The following is a 21,579-nucleotide window of genomic DNA, read 5'->3' on the forward strand; positions in this document are numbered from 1 at the left end:
ACCTTGGGTTGAAATGCTCCTTGTAGTGAGCCAAACGGGCCAGTTGGAGGAATCATGGGAGGAATACCTGATACAGCTGGAGGATAGGAGTGAAACAGCTGTAACAAAAAGACAGAAGAACATAAATGCAAGCACACTTCAAAATGAAGACAGACAGTTGAACAAGACAGCAAAAGCATTCCTGCAGAGTATTAGGGAAATGATACATGGAGAAACAGAGAAGCATTGAAGAAGTGATCTTGTTGCAACAATGTTAGTTAAAGCAGTCAATGAAATGTTCACAGATGTCATGATGTTTACTTTAGAGCTTAAAAGCAGTTCCCAAATTATACAGCCAGCAACCTGTCCCCTGGATTAGGCTATCACAACGTAAGAGACTTGTTTTGCAATTACTAATTTTAAAATTGCACAGCCGTTTTAAATAGTTTAAGTTTGTAAATGATATCTAGAGAAAAGGCAGACTACTGAGCTAAATAGGACTGAGAAAACTACTGTTTGAGTGGGAAAAAAATGTACATGTTCTAGGACATTCTGTCATTAAAACTCCATTAGCGTGTTAGGATTTTAATGATATCTGTAGGAAATGAGGAAAATACGCACAATTTTTACTTCATTACCCTGTCTGAGAGGATATCCTGCCACATCTAATAGTAGCAGAGAGATGAACTGATTTGTCAAAAATGATTACTTAAAAAAAAATGTTGAGGCAGAACCCCCAAAATTTTAGGATACTGTTTTTGTGAAGACAGACTACTAAACATAAAAATGTGTTAATTTCCACTGACCTCAATGATCCCAATATACCTATTCTAAGACAACTTAGCAAAAACAAAACAAAAAAGCCTTTTCTGTACTAATGCAGACAAACACGTGGGAAACAAGCAAGTAAATGATAATGTCCAAATCTCATCTTGTCTCTGTGGTCTGGCTGTGAATCTTTTACTCATGCTGTAACACAGTTAACTCACTCAGTTCCATGGAAAACACAGAGATCACATAAAATTATTTTTGGTAGGAGTCGGGGTTCAAAGCATTTCATTACAAGGTGTTCTCACTGGGAAACTTCGGGATCTAACAGAGGATGGCTGCTAACTGCTGGTGTTGCCAGTCAAAAGCCTGAAGGGGTTATCTGGCTGGTAAAGGTTCACATCTGAACATAGCTGATCCAAAATGAACCTACTGTATGCTACTTTTAAGATCAAAATAAATGAGTTAATGGCCAACTGAACAGAAGCAGGACTGGGCAAAGTAAAAGACTGGACATTTGGAGTGGGCAAACACTGAGAAAATCATGGCCCAGAGTAAATCAGTATCACAAAGTTTTGATGAGTTTATGTCAGGCATATGTACGTGCTTTTCTTAATCCTTTCTCGTAGAGTCAAAGAATTCTCCTTCCATTAGTTTATCTTGCAAGGTCATTTATTCATATTACAGCTACTGAGAAAATACTTCAGTATCTTAGAGGTATCAAAAGATTTTTTCAGTTTAAAAGCATAGTATGAAGTCTCCTTACATAACACATTTCTATTGTTGTTTCTAATTCTATTTAATTTGAACTCGCTCCTTTCAATGATGCAGAAAAAATTTTTAGATTAGTTGATGCTGAACTGCAGGCATTTGAGAAATCATTAAGAGACATGTCCTCATTTACAATAACTTTTTAATGACTAAAATGTGTTTTAAATCCTCCAGCGTCTTCTGCGTTTAATTCTGTGTGTAATGGACCAATTCCAAAAGATGGAGAGAGACGTAATACTTAATATTCTATTACCTATGACTAATAATAAGGAATACTTTCCTTAGTTTTGTAACAACTGCTAAGTTAATTAAATGTGACCTTTCCTCAAGGTCAGAATTATTAATAAAATATAAATATTGTATCTCCCTGATCTCTTTGTATTAGTTTAATTCCTCCAGCTTTCAACATATGTATTTCATAGTTGGTGTTTTCTTCTTGCCCAGCATTCCCTCTCTTTTGAGCAGCACTTTCCCCTTCCAGCTTTGTTCAGGGGACAATGCAGTAACCACAGCTTTCCTGGAGCCAGGTGCAATGTTAGGCAACACTAGACTCAGCATCAACTGTTAAAAGTGAGGCTCACTGTGCTACAGTAAGTTCACCAAAAAAGAAAAGATGGGAAAATAAAAGATGCCAAGAAGGAAAACTATCTTAAAACTCTCCATCAGCTTACATGTGAGCTGCTTTCCCTATTTTAAAGTAGATTGATTTTAACTCTGAAATAAACTTTCTCATTCTCCTGCACAGTTCACTTACAAGCTTTGACAACACTGCCAGCTTTTTTTTAAGATGCATCTGAACACCTAGTGAGGATTTATTGTAGACACTCATCACTAAAACAGTATCTATTGATGCACTAGAGTTTCAGAGTGTTTCTAGAAGACAAAAAGCCCTATCAGGTATGTGCCTATACCAGCAAAAGCATGCTTTTCTGTACTGCAGCTGGTCAGGAAACTGATGCAAGCAGTTCTTCTTTTACCTTCATAATCTATATTCATACTAGAAGAGATTATTGAAATGTCCTGGCTACTATGACTTTGCTGTAATTTTAGCAACACTGTTAATCCAATATAATTTATTGACATCATGTTGATCTTTGGTATTAGCTTGCTAAATATCCAACAGATGCAATTCTGATTATTTTGCAACTTCATTAGGACAAACCTTTCCTGAAGGAAAAGGTAAGGTAAGCACTATGGACCAGATCTCTGCTGGCATGACTCTGCCAGGTTTGACAGCCTGGCTCACTGGCCGACAGAGAACAATATGAAGCCTCTTACTTTAAACGGCATAATTTAATGACCGTCGGGATTCAAGTAACTGCAAGATTTTAAAACATTATGTCACTATAAATTTGAAAATAATATACAGGTGGAGACTATTTCAATGTTTCCTGTATGACATGTTGACCTCTGTGCTTTATTTCTCTAAAATTCATTTGCTTATTTCCCAGTTCCATGTTCTTGCTTGAAGCAACATGCCGCATTCATCATAATCTATCTTCTGAAACAATGTAAAGCTAAGCAAACAAGAGTGTAATTTGGCAAACAACAATGCAAATGAACAGTATGACCCTTCTAAGTAGAGGTGATTCTCCTAGCCTTAAATGTTTGCCTCATACTTCTAGAGCTGGGATCCTGCAAGCACTCACATACCGTGAAGTTACTCAAACAAGGTGTCAGAAATTAATAGGATTGTTCACATGTACTACAGGTATGAGCTGTTAGCAGGAACTGCGTTTAATCAGTACAGCAGAAAGCATCACACTATCATCTTAACCATTTTTTTTTGCCCAGTTCCACTTCTAAGCAAAACCAACATATAAAGCCAAGTGCTTTGCAAATTTCTGAGTGCTGATGCAGTACTCCTTCCCTCATCAAAATATCACTACTGGATTTATAAACGCTTGTCATAATCAACCAGATACCTGCCTCTGCCAATACGGTGAAGGAAATGCAACCTATATTTCAATAGCAAATGAATCAGTAGATTTGAACCCTTACAAGCAGAAGCTTTACAATTAACTGGAATATTAAAAATCGGTTCATCTCAAGAAATAATGTTTTTGGTAGCTCTTAGAAAAGCACATCTAGTGCATAGCTGGATTCATATCACATCAGTGTCACCAAACAGAGCTTTCAAAAAATAACAGGCCTAGTGGATCAGATGTGCCTTTGAAATCTGGAGAATACGACAAGTTTTCAAATTTTATAAAACAAAATATGATATATTAGGAAACTATTAGATAACCTGTCCCTGAAGGATTTGTACAATAGTTTGTCATTTCATTTCAGGTTTCTCAGGAAAAATATCAGTCTAAGTGTTTGTGGCACAACTGAAACACAGTGATGAAATTACTGCTCTATCCTGCTTCATGTAACAGTCAGCTCTTCTGTCTCATCGTTTTCACATCAAACCTGTCTTCGAATGGTGTGTGAGCAAGAGATCTTTTGATTGGAAAAGCTGATACTGCATCTTTATCAGAAACAAGCACCACAAATGCAAGCCTTCAAAAGCCAAAGCAACCAAGAACGATAATGGTAACTCCTGGAGTGATGATTAGGGAGAGATTCAACATTGTGCCATTGATTGAGTGGTGATCCCAACCCACCACAGAAAAGCAATTAAGTCAGTTTTAAACAGAGTAATAAAACTCACACTGTGACGGTAGAAGGGGTCAACTTTTGTAGGGTATTTGTCAAACTGCAAAGGGATCAAAGCACAAACTAGTTACTTTATATTTCGTTGCTTCTTTTCTGTTGGTAACATAGACTAATTCCCTATTATTTGACAACCAACAGAGAGGAAAAATATCTAGAAAATTAGGTTCCAGTGAGACTGTTTTGGGGTTTTCTTTCCTCAAAGTAAAACAAGGTCTTTACGAGACTTGGAGGAGGCACCAGAGTGCACCACTCCAAGCACGAGGAAGTCCCAAGCACGAGTGCCCCTCTGACCAGCAGCCTTGTCCCTCAGCCCCTGCGCTGCCGCCTGAACCTATCGCACACGTGTCATCCACGGAGAACGGACAGCCCTTCCTCTACCACCCAACAACACCTGGGCAGCAGAATGCTCCTTCCCCGCCACCTGGCAAATTCTTAAATTTTTGTAATAAAGAATAGAGTTGTGCTCTACTTATCCTCACATTTCTGCCTGGGGTACGCACCATGGGTGGTGCTGGCGTTGGCATGATGGCAGTGGGTGGGATGGCGTGAGGGAAAGGCGTGAAGGTGTGCTGGTGTGTGTGTTGGTGTGTGTGCTGGTGCTGGTGCTGGTGCTGGTGGAACTCGGTCCTCAGGTACGGAGGCGGGCCCAGGGAGGCCCCGCGATCTGCGCTCTGTGAGGCCAAAAACCGCGTGTTTAGTTCCTGACGAAGAAGATCTTGTTCTGAAACACAAACAAAGCAAAACAACCCCCATGAGCTCAGGGACTTTTCCAGATCTTGTGCCAATTTTGCTGGCCGTGGTAGCGAACCTGTATTTAAAACTTCCTCACAGTAAACCGCGACACTGTACAGGTTAAGAAAACTCTCTCAGATCTTCCCCAAAGGCCTCAGAGACAGATGAAAGTTTTCAGTTTCCCTCCTCTCCCTTCAAGCCCGTCTTCACTACAGCATTCATCTGAGCCACAAAGTGAGGGTTCTCCCTAAATTTGTATGGACATGGACACATCCCAGAGCAGGTGAGGAGGTACAGGTAAGCTGAAGTGAGTGAACAGAGAGTGGCTGCTGCTATCATGACTCCCCCGCTGCGTGGTCACGAACGATGTTACCCGAATGCTGATTATCCTCCATTTTCTTCCCCCGGTTCCCTCTTGGTGAGGAACAGACACATTACATCTTCCCACAGACAAAGTATAAAAGAGCACAGTTTACTCCACTGATAAAAATCTCCACAACTAACCACCTCCTGCCCCTAAATCTTGCACGTACACGACCTCAGGACTGCTGTGCGCACAGCCACCAGAGACTTTCCCACCAGCCAGGCTTGCTGCAGAGAAGCAAGGCTGAGCACAGACCACAGCTACAGCACAGACATTGCTAGAGGGTTCACAGATTTTGTGTGGGCACATATGAATTCTGAAGTGTTTTTACCCCAGGGAGCAGACGCAGAAAAGCACAGGCTTCCAAAAATCTTCATTCCCAGGGAAGAAGAAAAGTCTTTGAGAATGTCTGGGTGGCTTTTGGTTTTGCTATTGCTCCAAATCCTTCAGCAATGAGTACCACCTCCACCCAACCACCAGCCCCCGCGGAATGGACCAAGAGGAATTATTTTGACTAAAACCGGAGAACTGGTTTCCTGCGCCGCACTAGACATGCTCAGGCCATGATCCATCAGTCTCTTACCTGAGTAAGTGCTACCAGCTGGGTGTCCTGGAACCTGCAGGGTCCCTGACGTCAATGGCGGTGGAGGAGGCAAAGCCGTAGGAGGGGCAAACATATTGGGGTGATGTGGGTGTGCGGGGGGCTGGAGGGTGGGCGTGAAGGTATGCAGCGGGCTGTGGCTTGGTAAAGAGAGGGGGAACGGTGAGGCTGAAGGGTGGTGAGATATGTGTGGAGGGGGGGCCTGAGTCTTGGCAGGAGTGCTGCTTCTGCTGCTGCTGTTAATGAAAAGAAAAGCAATTAAGCACTGCATGGAAGAGAGAAAAGCTCCAAACCTACACATACGCTACCCCAATAAAATATGCATGGCTCATGTTAAACATGTCACTAATATAAGTTACATATTACAAACTCCAGTTACTACTCTTTTTTTTTTTTTTTTTTTTCCTATCAATACCACTGAGATACTCCTTTCTCTAACCTCGTCTAGTGTCTTCCTATGGTCTCTCCCCACCAAAACCCAAGACATGTTTTCCCTCCCTGTAAGAGGCTGAGATTCGGTCCTCCAACAACACAGGCATGGCACACAAAGGAGTAATCAGCCCTGTGCATTCATTACTTAATTATCAGGTCCTTTCTACATGACTGCTTCTGATTCATGTTTTCAGGCAAATGAAGCTCAAAATCAGTGATCACTGCATTAATAAAAAATTAATTTCTTTCCTATGACTTAGAAAGATAGAAGACTGCAGAAATGTGAAATGAAGTTGCAAAAGCAGCAACGGATATATGCTTATTGGACTGTTAATGCCTCTCTCTACCCCCACAATATAAAGAGACAAGTTAAATCAGCAAAATAAATATTCAGGATTATACTGGTTGCAATTTTTCAGGTTCCATTTCTTACTAATGAGTGTTTACAATATATTCACATAATGCTTAATCCCACTTGTCATTATTTCAAGTAACAACATGCTTTTATTGCAGTGGTTTTTAAAGATGAGCAATACCAATTTGGTTAAAAATAAATTGCAGTCTTAAAAAACTCTCAGTCTCTAGTCAAACCATAATACTGGTTCACCAGGTGATGAAGGACACCATGTGCCTGCTGCAAACTCAGATTCGGGGAAAGGTAAGGCAGTGCTGAGAGCATTAGCTTACTGCAGGGGAAACCTGAGGTCCATGACTTACAAAGATGTTACGTGTTCCTGTGAACATTTTGTTTAATCTCTGTTAATCTTTTTTATCCCCCTATCAAAGGTGAGTTTTACCTCACTGTGGCCAGCTGAGGAGAAAAACACTGATGATTGCAAGGTGTTGGCAGTATGGGAAAAAATTAAGTCTTAATGTCATTGGTGCAAGACTATGCTAGGCTGTCAGTAAGGCCAATAGCAGCTGTACTGACTGCCCTAGGGCATGTCAGTAGTTGGAGAAAGCAGAAAAGGGTTACAGGGAGAAGGTAGCAGAAGTAATTAGCCTTCAGAGAGCAGCTGAGCCTACAAGAACTGGGATTTTCTTCCAATGGTCTATATTGCATAACATACCTTCCAAAAACCTGAGTATGCAACAACAGGCAGGAAAAGTAAAAGCAAATTAACTATGTGCTCAAGATTACCAAGCGTTTCTGGGAACAGCAAATCAGAAATAAAGCGATCCTGGGAACAATTTGAGGTAGAACGCACAAAGCCCCCATTATTTCCCACATATGAGGCAGGATGCGCTGTGTCACCTTTGTCCTAACCCCTCTTCACTTCCTCCAAGCCCTGTGAAGCATCACCACTAGGCAGCAAGAGTGCAAAGACTCGGCTTGGGCACGCCCGCCTTTCTGTTCTCCTACCTTAAGCTGTTGAGGCTTAAGCTGCTGCTGTTGTAGGCGGAGAGCGGCTGCGAGAGGCTCTGAGAGGCCGGATGGGGCTGCACTGGAGGGAGGTTGGGATGGGCCGGCTGCACTGGTGACTGCGGCCGCGGTGGGTGCTGGATGGGCGGCTGTGGCGCGGGCTGGCGGGCGGCCTCCTCTGGGGCTGGCGGTGGCTGGGCGGCCAGCGGTGGGGCCGGTGGGGCTGGAGCCTCCGGGTGCGGGGCGAGCGCGGGGCTGGGGCAAGGCGCCTCTGGCTGCGGCTCCAGCTGGGGCTGGGCCAAAGGCTGGGCCGCCTGAGGACAAGGGTCTTTAGGCACCACAGGCTCAAGTATTGGGTCTTTGCTGCTGTCCTGGCTCTTCTCTTGACTCCTCTCTAATCCTGATATTTTTGGGACAGCTGGCCCCCTAGCACCAGGGTCGGCATTTTCGGCTAGCGCACTGACTCCTAACTCTTTATCTGCAACAAAAGAGAGAGAAAACAGGTCAATGTGTGACAAGATGGGCAAAACCAAGTGAAACTGATTTGCCAGAGTTATACTCATGGCAGACATTTTGGTTTCATAAAGAACCATGCCAACATGAAACTGAACCAAAACCAAAATCATTTCCAGCTGTGTCCCTAGTCCTCAGGGCCTTCTCCTAATATTTCCTCTCTTGTTTCATCATAAGGAGAAAGTTGCTGGTGTCTTCATTAACACGTGAAAAAGGCAAGTACACACAATTTGAGTGCAGTGGTTCAAAAGCTCTAAAATTCTTGACTCAGACCTCCCAAAAGATTACTGCATCTGCCTGAAGGTAAATACCCAGAAGGGTTTGTGCTCTGCTTCATCCTGTTTCTTCAGCATGACAGACATTAGGTTTGCTGTACCCATGTCCTGGCTCTTGCCTCCTCCCAACTCTCCTGTGCAAACACGCTAGCATTTCACTGATTGTTAAAGAGAACAGGATTGTCACAATAATTGCACAACTCCAAGATTTGGGGCTCTAAAACAGCGCTGATGAATTTTTGAAGCTAGGTAACATCATCTGTATGTGTATTTGGCAAAAGCAGTGCCTAAACGATCACATAAACTCCACAGAACTTATCTAGTTGAACATGTAAGCACAAATAGCCATGGTGCAGGGGGAGAGCTCTGCAGGAAGCCTGGCTCCACTGCTCTCTCTGCCTGGAGAAACATTTGTTTTGTAGGTGCATCCTTTTATCCCTAATTACTATTACGTGCTTACAAGAACATTACTATTGCTTGGGCTTCCAAAGAACAGAATAAAAAGGTAGGGGAAATAACATAATTTTGCCTTGATTTTCTTTTATGACATTTAGTTTGGACATTATTCTTCAGAAGAATGGCCAAAGATGTTGAGAAGGCAACATAATTAGTCCTGAAACACATTTTCTTTGAAGACATAAGAGTCAAGCAACCACACTCTGCATGTGTGTGCATCTGCCTCTCTCCTTGTTCCTCCAATAACTCTCCTCAAAAATAACCTGCTTGCAAAGAGAAAGCCTGTTTATTACTATTATTTTCTGTTATTGTTACTCTATCATCTCTCCCTTACTAACCCACTGCGGGAACAAATGCAATGTGAGCTCTGTGCCTTATTACACATGTTCTAAACCTTAAAACACTTACTGGTAGGAAAGCAGGCTTTCTTGGTTTGGCTGGTCATGGAATGACTTATTTTGGTTTTCCAACTGTGTCTCTTTAACACTAATGACTGCTATTGTAATTTTAAAATTCAGTACAGTGGAGCTCAGCTCTCTGGGGATCTAGAGCAATCTCCTACTTGAATCATGCCCCCAAATTTCTGCCAATGAATATTCGATGCATGACACCCCTCAGAACAAGTGCTGGGGGAATGTTGCTGACCCAAGATTGGGAAGGGGAGTGCCTGCAGCTGCAGTGGGATTTAGGAGCACCAATTAGGTCAATATTGCACAGCCACAGTGGCAAGCCAGACTTGCATCTTTGGCAATTGCAGTAATAAAGCATGGGGCAAACATACAAGATTTAAAGGGGCTTGGAACAAGATTATCACTTAAAAAATAACTGGGTTTCTAAATAATCTTAAGACAAAATCTTTATTCATTCTTCTGCCAATTTTAAGGGGTTAAATGAATAAATGCATAATAAAATAATAGAAATTCAGAGAAAGTCATTGACAGCTACGTTGGTCAAACGTTGATGCAAAAGAGTACAAATAAATATGTTGGAAAGTGTATTTGTCCAGGCCATAGACAAGGCACACTGTAACAGTATTTTCCAACCTCTGAATCACTGGAACTGCCAGAGAGGGCTGGGCAGGAATGTGTCAAGTAACTCATCACCATTTGGGTTTAATTTCATGCAGAAGGCCCAACAAAGTATGTCAGGTCCCTGTTACTACATGTTTTACACGTCCTGTGCAACAGCAACAGCCTGGTGATTGTTTTAATGTCTGTGGACAGGAGATGGGAAAAAAAAAAAGGGGGGGGGGGGGGGGGGGGGCGAGGAAAGGAAGGTAAAGGGGAGAGACAAATAAGCAGACTTCTTTGATGAGGATGTACATGTACTTCAAACACTTCTGGCGTACGCAAACACGCACAGAGGCCATGGTGGCAATAGTGAGACTCCACAGGAATAAAAATAATTACTCTGCTGTATGCCCAAGGTCTATCTCGTTGCTATTACACTGCAGGTTATAAATAAAGGAAACTCACTTTGCATTAATTCTTTGGATCAGTCCTGCTTGATCAAACATTGTAAGTTAGACAGAGATTGATCACCGTGTGTGTTAAGACAGGACCCCAAAGAGGAAAGAAATGATCAACAGTTTGTTCAGAAATAGGTGGATATATGTTCCTAGACCTTACAAGGTTTAAGAGTTACAATATTTTGATTTTTGACAGAAAGGTGTAATAATTAGGGCTTTGAGGGCTTAGCCTTGTCATTAGAAATTCTCTACAAGATGAATACAGTAGGTTGTCTGAAAACCCTGCAGAGGTGATACTTCCAAATCTACGGGGAATATCTTGTGCTCTGTGCATTTGTTAAATCTTTCCATTTGATATTTTTAGAGTCTCTGGTGTGTGTAACATTTATTCAGCACAGCTCACTGCTGGGGAGTTTGTTCCTCACACAGCCACTCCTGCTCCCCTGGAGAGGGGGCTAGGAATCCTAGGTGTCTCCTGGGTATTTTTTGCTGCTGCTTACATCTTCATTACACAGCCCCTTAAGTACCATTGTTAGTTTGCAGCTTAGAAAGCACCGTATTTAGTAGGATAATATTACAAGTGTCAAACACTGAATGTGTGCACACCTTCTCCCTCTCTCTGTCTTACACCTCTGAATCCACACTATACCCCCAAATGGCGTCCGATGTCCAGCAGTCTCTCTAACTCCTGTATGCTCTGTACATGCATCCCTGCATGGCTGATAATTATACCATATAAATCAGAATGAATTCTTCATCCCACAATATCTATTTCGGGAGTTCAAATCCCACAACAGTGATAAACGACCCCAGTTACATGTTTCATACGGAAGGCTCAAGTCTTCATCAACAGTATTTCAAGGTCATACATACATGATTACTTTTTTGCTACCAGCACATTTTTTCACATCACATTACTTCTGAGCGTTGACTGACCATCCTGGTGTAAAAACTAAGTGGAAAAAGTCCTTCATGTGCCTCTGACACAGACAAGCCAATACACTACTTTCTGAGTTTGTTTATGCAGCATGGGAAATCATTTTCATCCAAACAGCTAAAGAAGTAAACAAGCTAACTTTATTTGATAGTAGTCTCCATATTCTATTTTGGATAAAGTAACTGTGATGTAACTTCTGTGCTGACAGAGGCTCCCCTTTTTCCACGGGGTTGATATTGCATCCAGCAGCAGTCGGTCTTTTTACTGAGAAAGGAATAAAGCCATACTTCGATGTTCTTTGAAGACTGAAGAAAAATATTGGCTAAGCTCGTACCACCCAGACAGCACATGCAACTTCCATTATCTTGCTTTCCTGTCTTTGCCCTTTGATGTGTCTTAACTCCCAAATTCCTCTATTTTTCACTTAACACACAAAATCTGGGGATCACACAAGATGCAGAACTCAGTCCCCTCCAAGTAACACAAGTGCAGTTATCACTTGGCTGTGTCTACGTGATTATTATGCGGTTGGCTCAATAGCACCAGAGGAGCAGACAAGGCCACACTGTGAAGACCTGTAAGTAAACCAAATGACTGCATGTGAACTAGAGAGACTCTGTATCTGTGACTTTACATTATATTTTATATACATTCTCTGAGCACACACGTATACACATGCACTCACATGTGTTTGTATACATGTATATGTCATGTGTAATACATATACATTTATATTTCAACCCGTATCTGTTATATGTATACACACATTTAACAGAGAAATACACACAGTGCATGCAAACACTTCCATTGAAAGACGTCTATTTTTATAATGAACACAGCTTATATGCAGCATTCACCTGAAATGCCATTGCCAGTCTTCCTAAGGCACAAGGCAGTAAAATTTGACCTAAACTCTGTGTTCGGGCTCCTTTGTACCATTTGAGTGATCCAAAAGAGCTATAGGATGGCCAGAGGAGAGCATCATAGCCACAAGATGAAGCCCAACTCTTCTTCAGCCAACAGAAATGCCCTGTTGAGATTTGCCAAATTTGAAATTCCCAGAGATTCACCAATTCGTTACACATGCTAATTTTGCCTGATCAAGTGTTGTTGGCAGACAGGCTCAACGTGTTTGGTTCCACCAAAGATGCCAAGTGCCACGCTGGCCAGTTCCCGAGCAGCAGACAAGGACGTGTGAGCTGAGCATCTCTGACCTGACCTGGCAATCCTTGGCGAATGAAGTCTCCTTAGAGAATGTCATGCATGATGCGTTCAACTTACAGAGACGAAACCTTTTTTTGAAACACAAATCATCCAACTTTTCCATGTGCAGGTCTGGAACAACTGAATTTGATTCGGAAACAAGAATATATAGTACCCTGTCACTGCTCCTCCCTTCCAAATCAGGATTCATCCTCTCTCTGTCTGGCTTGGGAGTAAGAAGTCATCTGGAGAGAGCAATTCAGAATCAACACTGAATCTTCCCATCCCTTGTGAGGGCTTTGGATTAAGCTCCAAGTCCTTACAGCACACGCATGAAAATTATAGGAGTTTTCACTTTTTTTACCTACTAGCATGATCCTTGGGACTGAGTGTTCAGCCTGCCACAGAAATCTTACTCACATTTTTATAGAATTATTTAATTTAAAAATAGCATGTATTTTCTTCTACTTCTTTGTTAAGTTAAACTCTTCTCTTGAAAATATTACCTCTAACTAAAATTTGCTGAAAACTTCTTCATGCAAGATAAAAAATTAGATCTTTCAAAAAATATAAAACTATTTCCTTCAGTTTTAACATGGATAAGTGGGCAGTTGGTGCAAACTGTCATAACCAATACAAGCTATCATAACTTCTCTGAAATCAGCGGAATGCAGAAAACGCATACCCCGCTGACTGCCAGCCCTGGGAGGTATACTTCAACAAGTATTTTACAAGGCTTGAAATAATTAATCAGATTTAAGACCTGATTGTACATTTCATATTGATTAGACATTGGTCAGTGAAACATTTGGATAAATAAAGGCAGATGACAGAAACTATTACTGCAAAGGATGGAGGAAATTGTTGGGTACACCAGCCAACGTGTATCAGAAAGGCCCCAGAGCAATTCATCTGTTGTACTGGATACACATAATTTGCTAAAAACAATTTTTCATTTTTAGCACACAGTCATCTTTCATCCTAATTTCCAAGGACACTAACAAAGTATTTGATTATGCAAATTAAAGACATGCTTTTGAAAGCATGTTACAAGCAGCTCTGTCATCTGCTGATACCAATTATTCCACAGTAAGCAGGTATTTAGCACAACTGAATAGCAAGACTTGTGACACACTTTGTACTTAATTATAAAACAGAGAAAAATCATTCAGGACAAAAGATTTTGCTACCTCCTGTTAAAAATGTTTATCTTCTGCGTTGAAATGGATCTAATTGTCAACAATAAAGTTGCAGATCAATGAAAAGAAGCACTTAGTGGAATTGCACAAGATGTTGACAATTCTTCAGTCATTGAGCTGCTTCTGGCCTTGAACTGAGAATGCAGAGTCCTCCAATATTTCACATGAAACAATTTATTTCATCCAGCTGTTAAACAGAACATACGCCATAAATGTAACTCCTATATCCTGTATACTGTGAGTATAATATTGAAAGCACTTGATGGTTGATATTTTTTTAAAAGCAACTCGTTACTTAGCAAAAATGGGACATGGCTTTCTAGAGGAAAGTGAAGTACAGAACATCCAAACATCCCTCTCTCCTACAAATCATTGCATTTTACTTAATAGGAAATGGATGCATGCAGCTGTATCATCCTAACAGACCCTAACAGAAAGCAACACCATAGCTCAATCCTGCTTCAACACATACACGTACACACACATGCACAGCGAAAGGTTCATTTCCAATAGGGAAAATCTCTCGTTTCCCAACCTTTTCAGTCAGGAAGCAGTAAATTACTCATTAACTACGTAACTCTGACGCAGTCATCAGCCAGCTCCCAGTACCGGAGTGTTTATTGCAGCGGTCTCTTCTCAAACGGGCTGGAAACATCCCACATAGGAAGTAATGGTGACAAATTAATCGGGAGATATTCTTTGACGATAAAGGGTTTGAGCACAAAGAGTGAGCTTTAGCTTCTGGTTTCAATTTGGTGTTTTAGTTAGAAAAATATAGATCTTGTAATCACAGCATTTGTAAAGCACACCTGGGTTCACAGAAACATGGGTGATCCCTTCTAAATCAGGCTGAGGCACCACGTTTCCTACCACTGACTCCGGACAGTGTAAGATTTTTCCAGAGCAGGTGTAAAGCCCCTGCAGCCAGCACAGGTCAGGTAACCTGTCCAGCACATGAGATCTCCTGCTGATCTCTCAGAAGACTGGCTCATACCCAGAAGCCTGAGATTTTGTTCCAAGACTTTCTAGAATCATGGTAACATAGCATGGGCTGCTGATGTGCATGAATCTCAAGTCTCATCTGAGTATGCTCAAGTTCTTGCCCACAGCAGCAAGCTTCTTAGCATGTCATATCCCTTCCAGAAGGTTTCCATTTCTCACCTTTTAATTCCACATGGTTCTTGCCAGTGTGTAATACCAAGCCTTCTCTACAAGCTATCAGCATCATTCCTTCACAAAAGCGTTTCCCCTTTTATCTCCTTTTCAGCTCCTATCTTCCCACCCTTTCTTCCTACAAGATTTTCCTACATGCCATATCACCTTTGGGTATTTTTCCTGCTGTCCTGCTGCACCTCTCAGGCTTCTGCAACACCTCCATTAGCCAGAGGCTGACCAGGACCACACATGGAACCATCTAGGGGAACACCCAGCCCCATCTCGACTCGTTCCTGCTGCTTCAGCGCCTGCGTGGCCTGGTTTGACACACATTGCTCTGTTGAGTCTGTGTTCAGCTGGATGAGGCCTCTCCACACTGTCTAACAGCTCTATGGACCCAGCTCTCCCAGATAAGCTTACAGCACGTGTAAATGCTGCTGCTTCCCCTCCTGCCTTTTCCACTGACCAACTCAGGGCAGAGGACTTAAGATTTCAGCAGCTCTAAAGCTGATACCGAATTGCGAACAGACCATGATGAAAGTAACCCAACTCCTCGCTCTCCTGTCTTTAGCCACTTTTTGCCAGTAACAGTCCTTTGCTTCTTGCTTCACAACCACTTAGCTTCTGCAGCAGCTCAGGAGCTTGCCAAAGGCCTTTTGCAAGCCTGTAGAAATGACGGCCATTTCGTTGTTTGCCACTTTGACACTTCAGAGCAATTCAGACAGCTCAGGGAGACAAAATCTTCTCAAAATCTTCCTAGACCGTATCCTCACTTCCGACCCTGGAAGTGCTCTTGCAGCAGACACGGGGCAAGCAGGCGGCGTGTCTGCTTCACTGGGGAACAGGCGGGCTGTGGGGCTCGGCCCTAAACCCGTCCCTGGGCCACGCGTTGCCCTAAGCAGAACCAGGCCTTGCCGAACATCTGCCCAGCCTGATTCCAGGCCAGGGTGGCTTTGAACGGCACCTTCCCGCTCCCCTTTTGGATGTTGCGCTGTGACCCACCCCGTGAAACCACGACACAGCACTGCTGAGATGAGACAGTCCCAGGGCTGCCAAGAGGACATGAGGTGGCAGCACCGGATACCAAACCATTAGAAAACACAGCAAGCTTGTTCATTTTCTCCAATTATCAATAGGGACTGGATAACCTTAGCACAAGATTAGCGCCATCTCAGGGACTGGGAAGGAAAATATATTGGGTTTCTCTGTCACCCCCCCCTTCCTTCCTATCGATTTGCTTTGGCCATGGAGCTGCTCTCTCAAATGCTCATGGCATCAGCTCATCCCGCTTGTGTGTGAAAGGATTACTTGAATGAGCTTGAATAAAACTGGCTTTCAAAAGCAGCTTGAAAAGTATCACCTTATGAACACTGATCGAATTTAGCCTGACAGCTCAGTTTAATATATGAAGGACAAAAAAGATCTGTGTGGTATGTTTATACAGAAGAATAACACATTCATTCCCCCCGAGAAGTGTCATACCCATAACTCACCAGACACATAACACAGTTTCCTTTGTGAATTTGTTCTTTAGAGCCAAGAATTTTCCATTCTATTTTTAAAGGCATGACGTCAATAAAAACAAAGAGCTTAAAACCCCAGTGCCCTTCTTGCTAACACTGAGATGAAAGCTCAGCGTGATCATGACAATACCCACTTTTAGTTGCAATTATTTTAGCTCTTTAGTGTCTACAGGAAAACTTCACTGAGCTTACAAATTGCAACTCTAATGCTCAGTGCCACTTTGCAGTATTCTCACACTTGGGAGTATTTTGCTCTGTTTCCAATGCTACAGAGAAAAATATTAACATTATCCAACTGCCTACTCTAATGTGGCATTGCCTAGGCAGGATCCCTCTGGTTTGGGTAATACAGATAAGTGCAGAAATCAGATTTCAGTGATCCTGGTCAACAAAGGGTCTCCTTAAATACCACTATTACAGCTTTCTAGTGATGCTCTCTCCTTTTAAAATTGTTTAAATTTCTTGTATTATACTAAAACACATCCCATCAAATTGTTTTATTTTAAAAGGGAAAAATGGGGCCAAATTGTTGAAGAGGTTCAAATATATAACTATAATGCAACTGAAGATCTGCCACTCTACTTTGTGTTTCATTGCTTTGAGATCATAGTTACTAAAAACTTTTTCTTTATAGGTAAATTTAACTGTGTACGAAGTGGACAGTGGTAGAGGACTTGAAAGATTTTATAGAAATTAAAAGAGAAAATAACATAGGATTGATAAAATCAACAAAAAAGAATGAGATCAGCGATGGCTCTTTGGCATGCACCAGTTTTAGTTTTACAATGTTCTATGGCATCTTGGAAACAGGAGTGGGATGTTCCATTAAAGCCTATATGATAATTCAATAACTGAGAAGTATTTAGCTTTTTTAATAAAAGCCATTTATAGAGAAGCATCATTAACTACTGGGTAGTCCAGCGTAGGTATTATGGGCCCTTTCTGTTCTGAAGACCTCATGATGTCTTCTCTACCTCAGCAAGAAATAGGTCAGTAGAACTACTTGAAAAGGTTTGCTTTGCCTTGATATCTTCTTTTCTTGACCACGGCTCTCCCAAGCCTGTTCTTAACGTGTTGAACACCGCCTACTTTGCTCCACTTGCCTGAACTACATGGACAGCAGTCAGACGGCTCTCCCCAGTCGTTGAAACTGTATAAGCAAACTGAATGAAATCTATTTGCTTAAATCAAATTAATTTCCAGACACGGAGGTGGGGTGATGATGGGAGCCTGGCAGGTCTCAGAGAGATCTCATTTTGTGTCAGTCGATCTGTATGAATGTTATTTGCAATCAGAAAGGCTGTGCTGCCACTAACTCTGGTTTCACAGACCTCAGGATGGCTGAGGGCCTCCCTGTAGAGTAAATTTTGGTACAGCAAAGGATCCATTACATCCTAATTGCTCCACACAATGTTGCACGCTTTACCAGAATCTGCTGAACTGCTTTCACTACATTTATCCATGACATGAGGCTTTTCTTCCCTATAAATAAATACGGTAGGTCTTAGGGAAATGGGATTTTTGATAGGACTATTGACTCAGCGAGCACAGTGCCTGCCCTGCAGGAGACCTGGAGGAGCAATGAGTTGCAATGTGTCAGCCAACAGGACATCTCCATACGATCAGAAAAATCTTCTCTTTAACCCCCTGGATGATCAGCCTGTAACATGGAACAAAGGTCTGACAGTGCTCTCAGGGATATATCAATTTTACAACTGTACATCCTCTTTCACATCATTTTGCTAGAAGACAGACTGAAATTTCAGTGAACACTAGGCATGTCAGCTTGCAGAAAATGAAATTTGGAGCTCTACTTTTTTTATTATCAACCTGAAAGCAAAATCCAAGTGAAGGTGCAAAGCTGGCATGAAGAGCTTATAACCTGGCTATAGGGTGAGCTACTGAGGCACATGGTGGGTTCAAGGAAGTCTCTACAGAACACTAAAATACACTAAATTGTCGTGAAAGGCCCTTCACTCATCAGAAACCTCAATGCTCACCTTTACTCTGTGCTCATTGACTGATTTGTCCTTAATGAAAGCAGCAGAGCAGCATGTCAACAGTATTTCCTTTATGACAGATAAACTGTCTGAGGAATAGTTGCATAAACACATCTTAAAACGCAGCAGCATGAATGAACATTGGGCTTTTAGCGAACATTAGCACCCCCAGTTTAATATCAGCTCATCACATAGTTCAAAAATCTAAATAGGTATTCTACCTATGTTTCAAAATAAATGATGACCAATGATGACCAATGAAGACCGGATTAAAGCCGAAACTGCCACAATACTTCCACTATAAACATGATATAATTAATAAGCTGGTAGGATATGAGACTAACACCATAAAGTCCTACACGTTAAAAAGACAGTGTAAAGACAGAAGCTGAAGAGAACAACAACTGCTGTGGGGTTCTTTTGAAGTCCAAAATGCAGGAATTTTCTACGAAAACTGAAATCTTTAGCCTATGCATGCTCCAATACACCATTTGGAAAACATCCTATGCTCCTAACTTTTATTTCGATTCATGTTGTGCCATGCTGGGGCTAATTATTATCCAGCAAATGGTGCATTCAAAAACTCCAGTCTTGCACACAGGACTCTGTGTTGTTGCCTCCACATTGCAAGGAACTGTCATTCTAAAAGGATTAAAAGTTTACCAGCACGGCCATGTAAAGTAGAAAATGAATTGTTCACTCTTCTCATCTCTGTTTGGAAATTAGATTACAGGCTCCAAGTGAGCTGAAATACAGAATGAGGCAAATCCGTGTGATTAGCTCACAGGTGGCCAGTGAGCCTTTTCTATGCCTCAAAGTCTAGCAGATTCCCCCTAGCCGCAATAATAAAAAGAATGTGTATTTATCCTTCGGCCCAAACCCTGCCCTGTGCCAACATGGCTACCTGCTGTGCTAATCCTCAGAACCAATATAATCATCCTCAATTGTTATTTCATAAGTTTGCTCAGCTGTCACTGGGGATATACAGTACGTGTGGCACAGATCCGCGCTGCGGACTGTGCGCAGAGCAGATTTCTGAATGGCTTCCAGTTCCCCACCACGCTGCGAGCACAGGGAGGGAGCCACAGAGCTAATCCGGGACAGCCCCGCGCTTCCAGCAGCTGGTTTCCCAGCCATCAGGGAAAGGCTCTTTCTATGTATAAACACTTCGTACCATTAAGCAGGAGTGTTTCCTCTAAATACACAAACAGCTCTGCATCCATCTTCTCTCTCCAAACGGCACCCGTCTGAGTGCCAATTCAGAAAAATATATCACACGTTAGATCAGAAAACAGGAAAGACAGCTAGTCCAGGGATGGGTGTACAGGCCACGTGCAATGCATAGCATCAACAGTCCATTTAATATGACATTTGCTTTCTGACTTGCTCCAATGCCAGATGCAGCAGGATGGTGCGTGCGTAGCACGTGGCCGTACCCTGCACGCAGGCACCGAAGGCCATCAGTGAGAGCCCACCAACACCATGAGCCCTGAGGGTTGCTCCCTCCCACAGACTGGTATCCCACCTTGTGTCACTGATAATATTCTTAGTATTTCTACAAATGTCTAATAATCCTCTGAATCCTCCTAAGCTCCTTACCTTAACATCATCTTCCGTCAGGAGCTCTGCAAGTCAACTCACAATTTCCTTTTGTTACTTTTAAATCCATTCGGGAAACGAGAAGCCATCTCCCAATTCCTGTATTACAGATTCACCAGAATATTTCAAAATAATTTATCAGACTTTTTTTAGACCAAAATTTAAAAGAAATGTTGAACAAATGGTGCTCTGGAGACGGAAGGGGAAGATCAGATGTCTGCATGCACGGAGGCTTGCCTTTGCATTGCCCCCATACAAGTTCTTCCACCTCTGCCACTCACCACAAAGCGAACTCAAGAACCCAAGAGGCAGAGCACGTACTACCTCGGCTCTGGGCAGATCAAGAGGAGGATCAAGGCAGTCCCACAGCATTTTATTCAGCAGTCCTGATGGCTTATGCAGGTCCCTGCATCCCTGGCCATGCCTTCCTGCCGTGCACTACCCCTCCCCTGTGCAGGAGGCCATGTAATGAGCTGGTCTGGGGCAATAATATGAATTAGAAGTAACTTTTTTCTCTTCATCTCCTTTTCTAAAAACTATCTTTAGCCTGAACCAGCAAAGCCTGCTTAAAATGACATTGCTGCTGAAAGAAATGCTTGCAAACTCCCCCCACCCCTCAGTCCATGCAGCGGCACCCACTGTCGCTCCCTGAACACGCAGCAGCCTCTGTGCTGCAGCTCCTGTCCCCCCTCAAGTTATGCACATATTTAACTGGATGCGAGGAGATTCAGTTCTTGATTAACCAGCAGCTGATTATTTGATTTGTGGATTATCGCGGCACAGACACCTGGGCTCGCACGCACCAGCTGGCCCAGCGGCACGCCCAGGTGCGACAGCGCGTGACGCACCTGCCCGAGGGTCTTCTTGTTGTATCATCACGGGCATCATCGGCTTCCCCGCGCGCTGGGGAACAGCCACAGGCAGCCAAACTGGACCATACCCTTGCCCTACATGCCCAGGTACTGGTACCAACCTGCCCCAGTGTGGGGCTGTGCAGCTGGCGTGTTATTTCTGCAGCCCGTGCTCCAGACCTTCCCAGCACGACAGCAGCTCCTTGCCTTCAGACAGCTGGCAACCTCAACTCCGCAGAACTGCAACCTAGGAATCTCCACGTTATCTGCATAATATCCAGTGGCTTGGAGACGCAAAGCAGAAAACATCCTGTCCAACATGGCCTCGTCTGGTTCTGCAGCCTGGAGCATGCTACCTGAACAGCTTCCACCCAACATGGGTGAACCATTGAGAAATGAGTTTGCATTGCACCACTTCCATTTTTATCTCAACAGCTGTACAACCTACATCTAAATTGATCTTGTCCTATCTGTTCCTTCTCTCAAACTCCTCTGATGAGTGACAACATCCCTCTTTGGAGAGCATTACAGCAAGCACTTAGCTTCCAGCTCACTTAAACTCCCACAGCCACGTACTAGGGACAGACTGGATGCACGCACTTAGTGGTTTTGCAGAGCTGGGAGCAGAGGGGTTCAGCTTCTCTTCTCCCACTGTTCCTGCCAGCAACCTAATGCCTTCACAGCACTCAGCTTGGGGCTGCAACGTGTTGGGTCCCATCACTCATCCCT

General features: G+C 42.8%; 1 protein-coding gene across 11 annotated transcripts in view; it reads right to left on the minus strand.

The window, feature by feature from the left end:
* The window catches only part of AUTS2 (activator of transcription and developmental regulator AUTS2), a 763,430-nt gene that overhangs the window by 20,499 nt on the left and 721,352 nt on the right, over positions 1 to 21,579 (minus strand). For 6 of the 11 annotated variants that reach the window (XM_040532673.1, XM_040532681.1, XM_040532680.1 and 3 more), the window contains 5 exons: positions 7,672 to 8,149; positions 5,859 to 6,112; positions 4,659 to 4,900; positions 4,175 to 4,219; positions 3 to 98 (listed from right to left, as the gene is read on the minus strand). In XM_040532673.1, coding sequence (XP_040388607.1) covers positions 3 to 98; positions 4,175 to 4,219; positions 4,659 to 4,900; positions 5,859 to 6,112; positions 7,672 to 8,149 — 1,115 coding nt within the window. The remainder of the gene's footprint in view (positions 1 to 2; positions 99 to 4,174; positions 4,220 to 4,658; positions 4,901 to 5,858; positions 6,113 to 7,671; positions 8,150 to 21,579) is intronic. The other 5 variants (XM_040532674.1, XM_040532675.1, XM_040532678.1 and 2 more) reach the window with 5 other exon arrangements.

Source organism: Cygnus olor, chromosome 20, assembly GCF_009769625.2.
Source record: "Cygnus olor isolate bCygOlo1 chromosome 20, bCygOlo1.pri.v2, whole genome shotgun sequence".
Classification (NCBI taxonomy): domain Eukaryota; kingdom Metazoa; phylum Chordata; class Aves; order Anseriformes; family Anatidae; genus Cygnus; species Cygnus olor.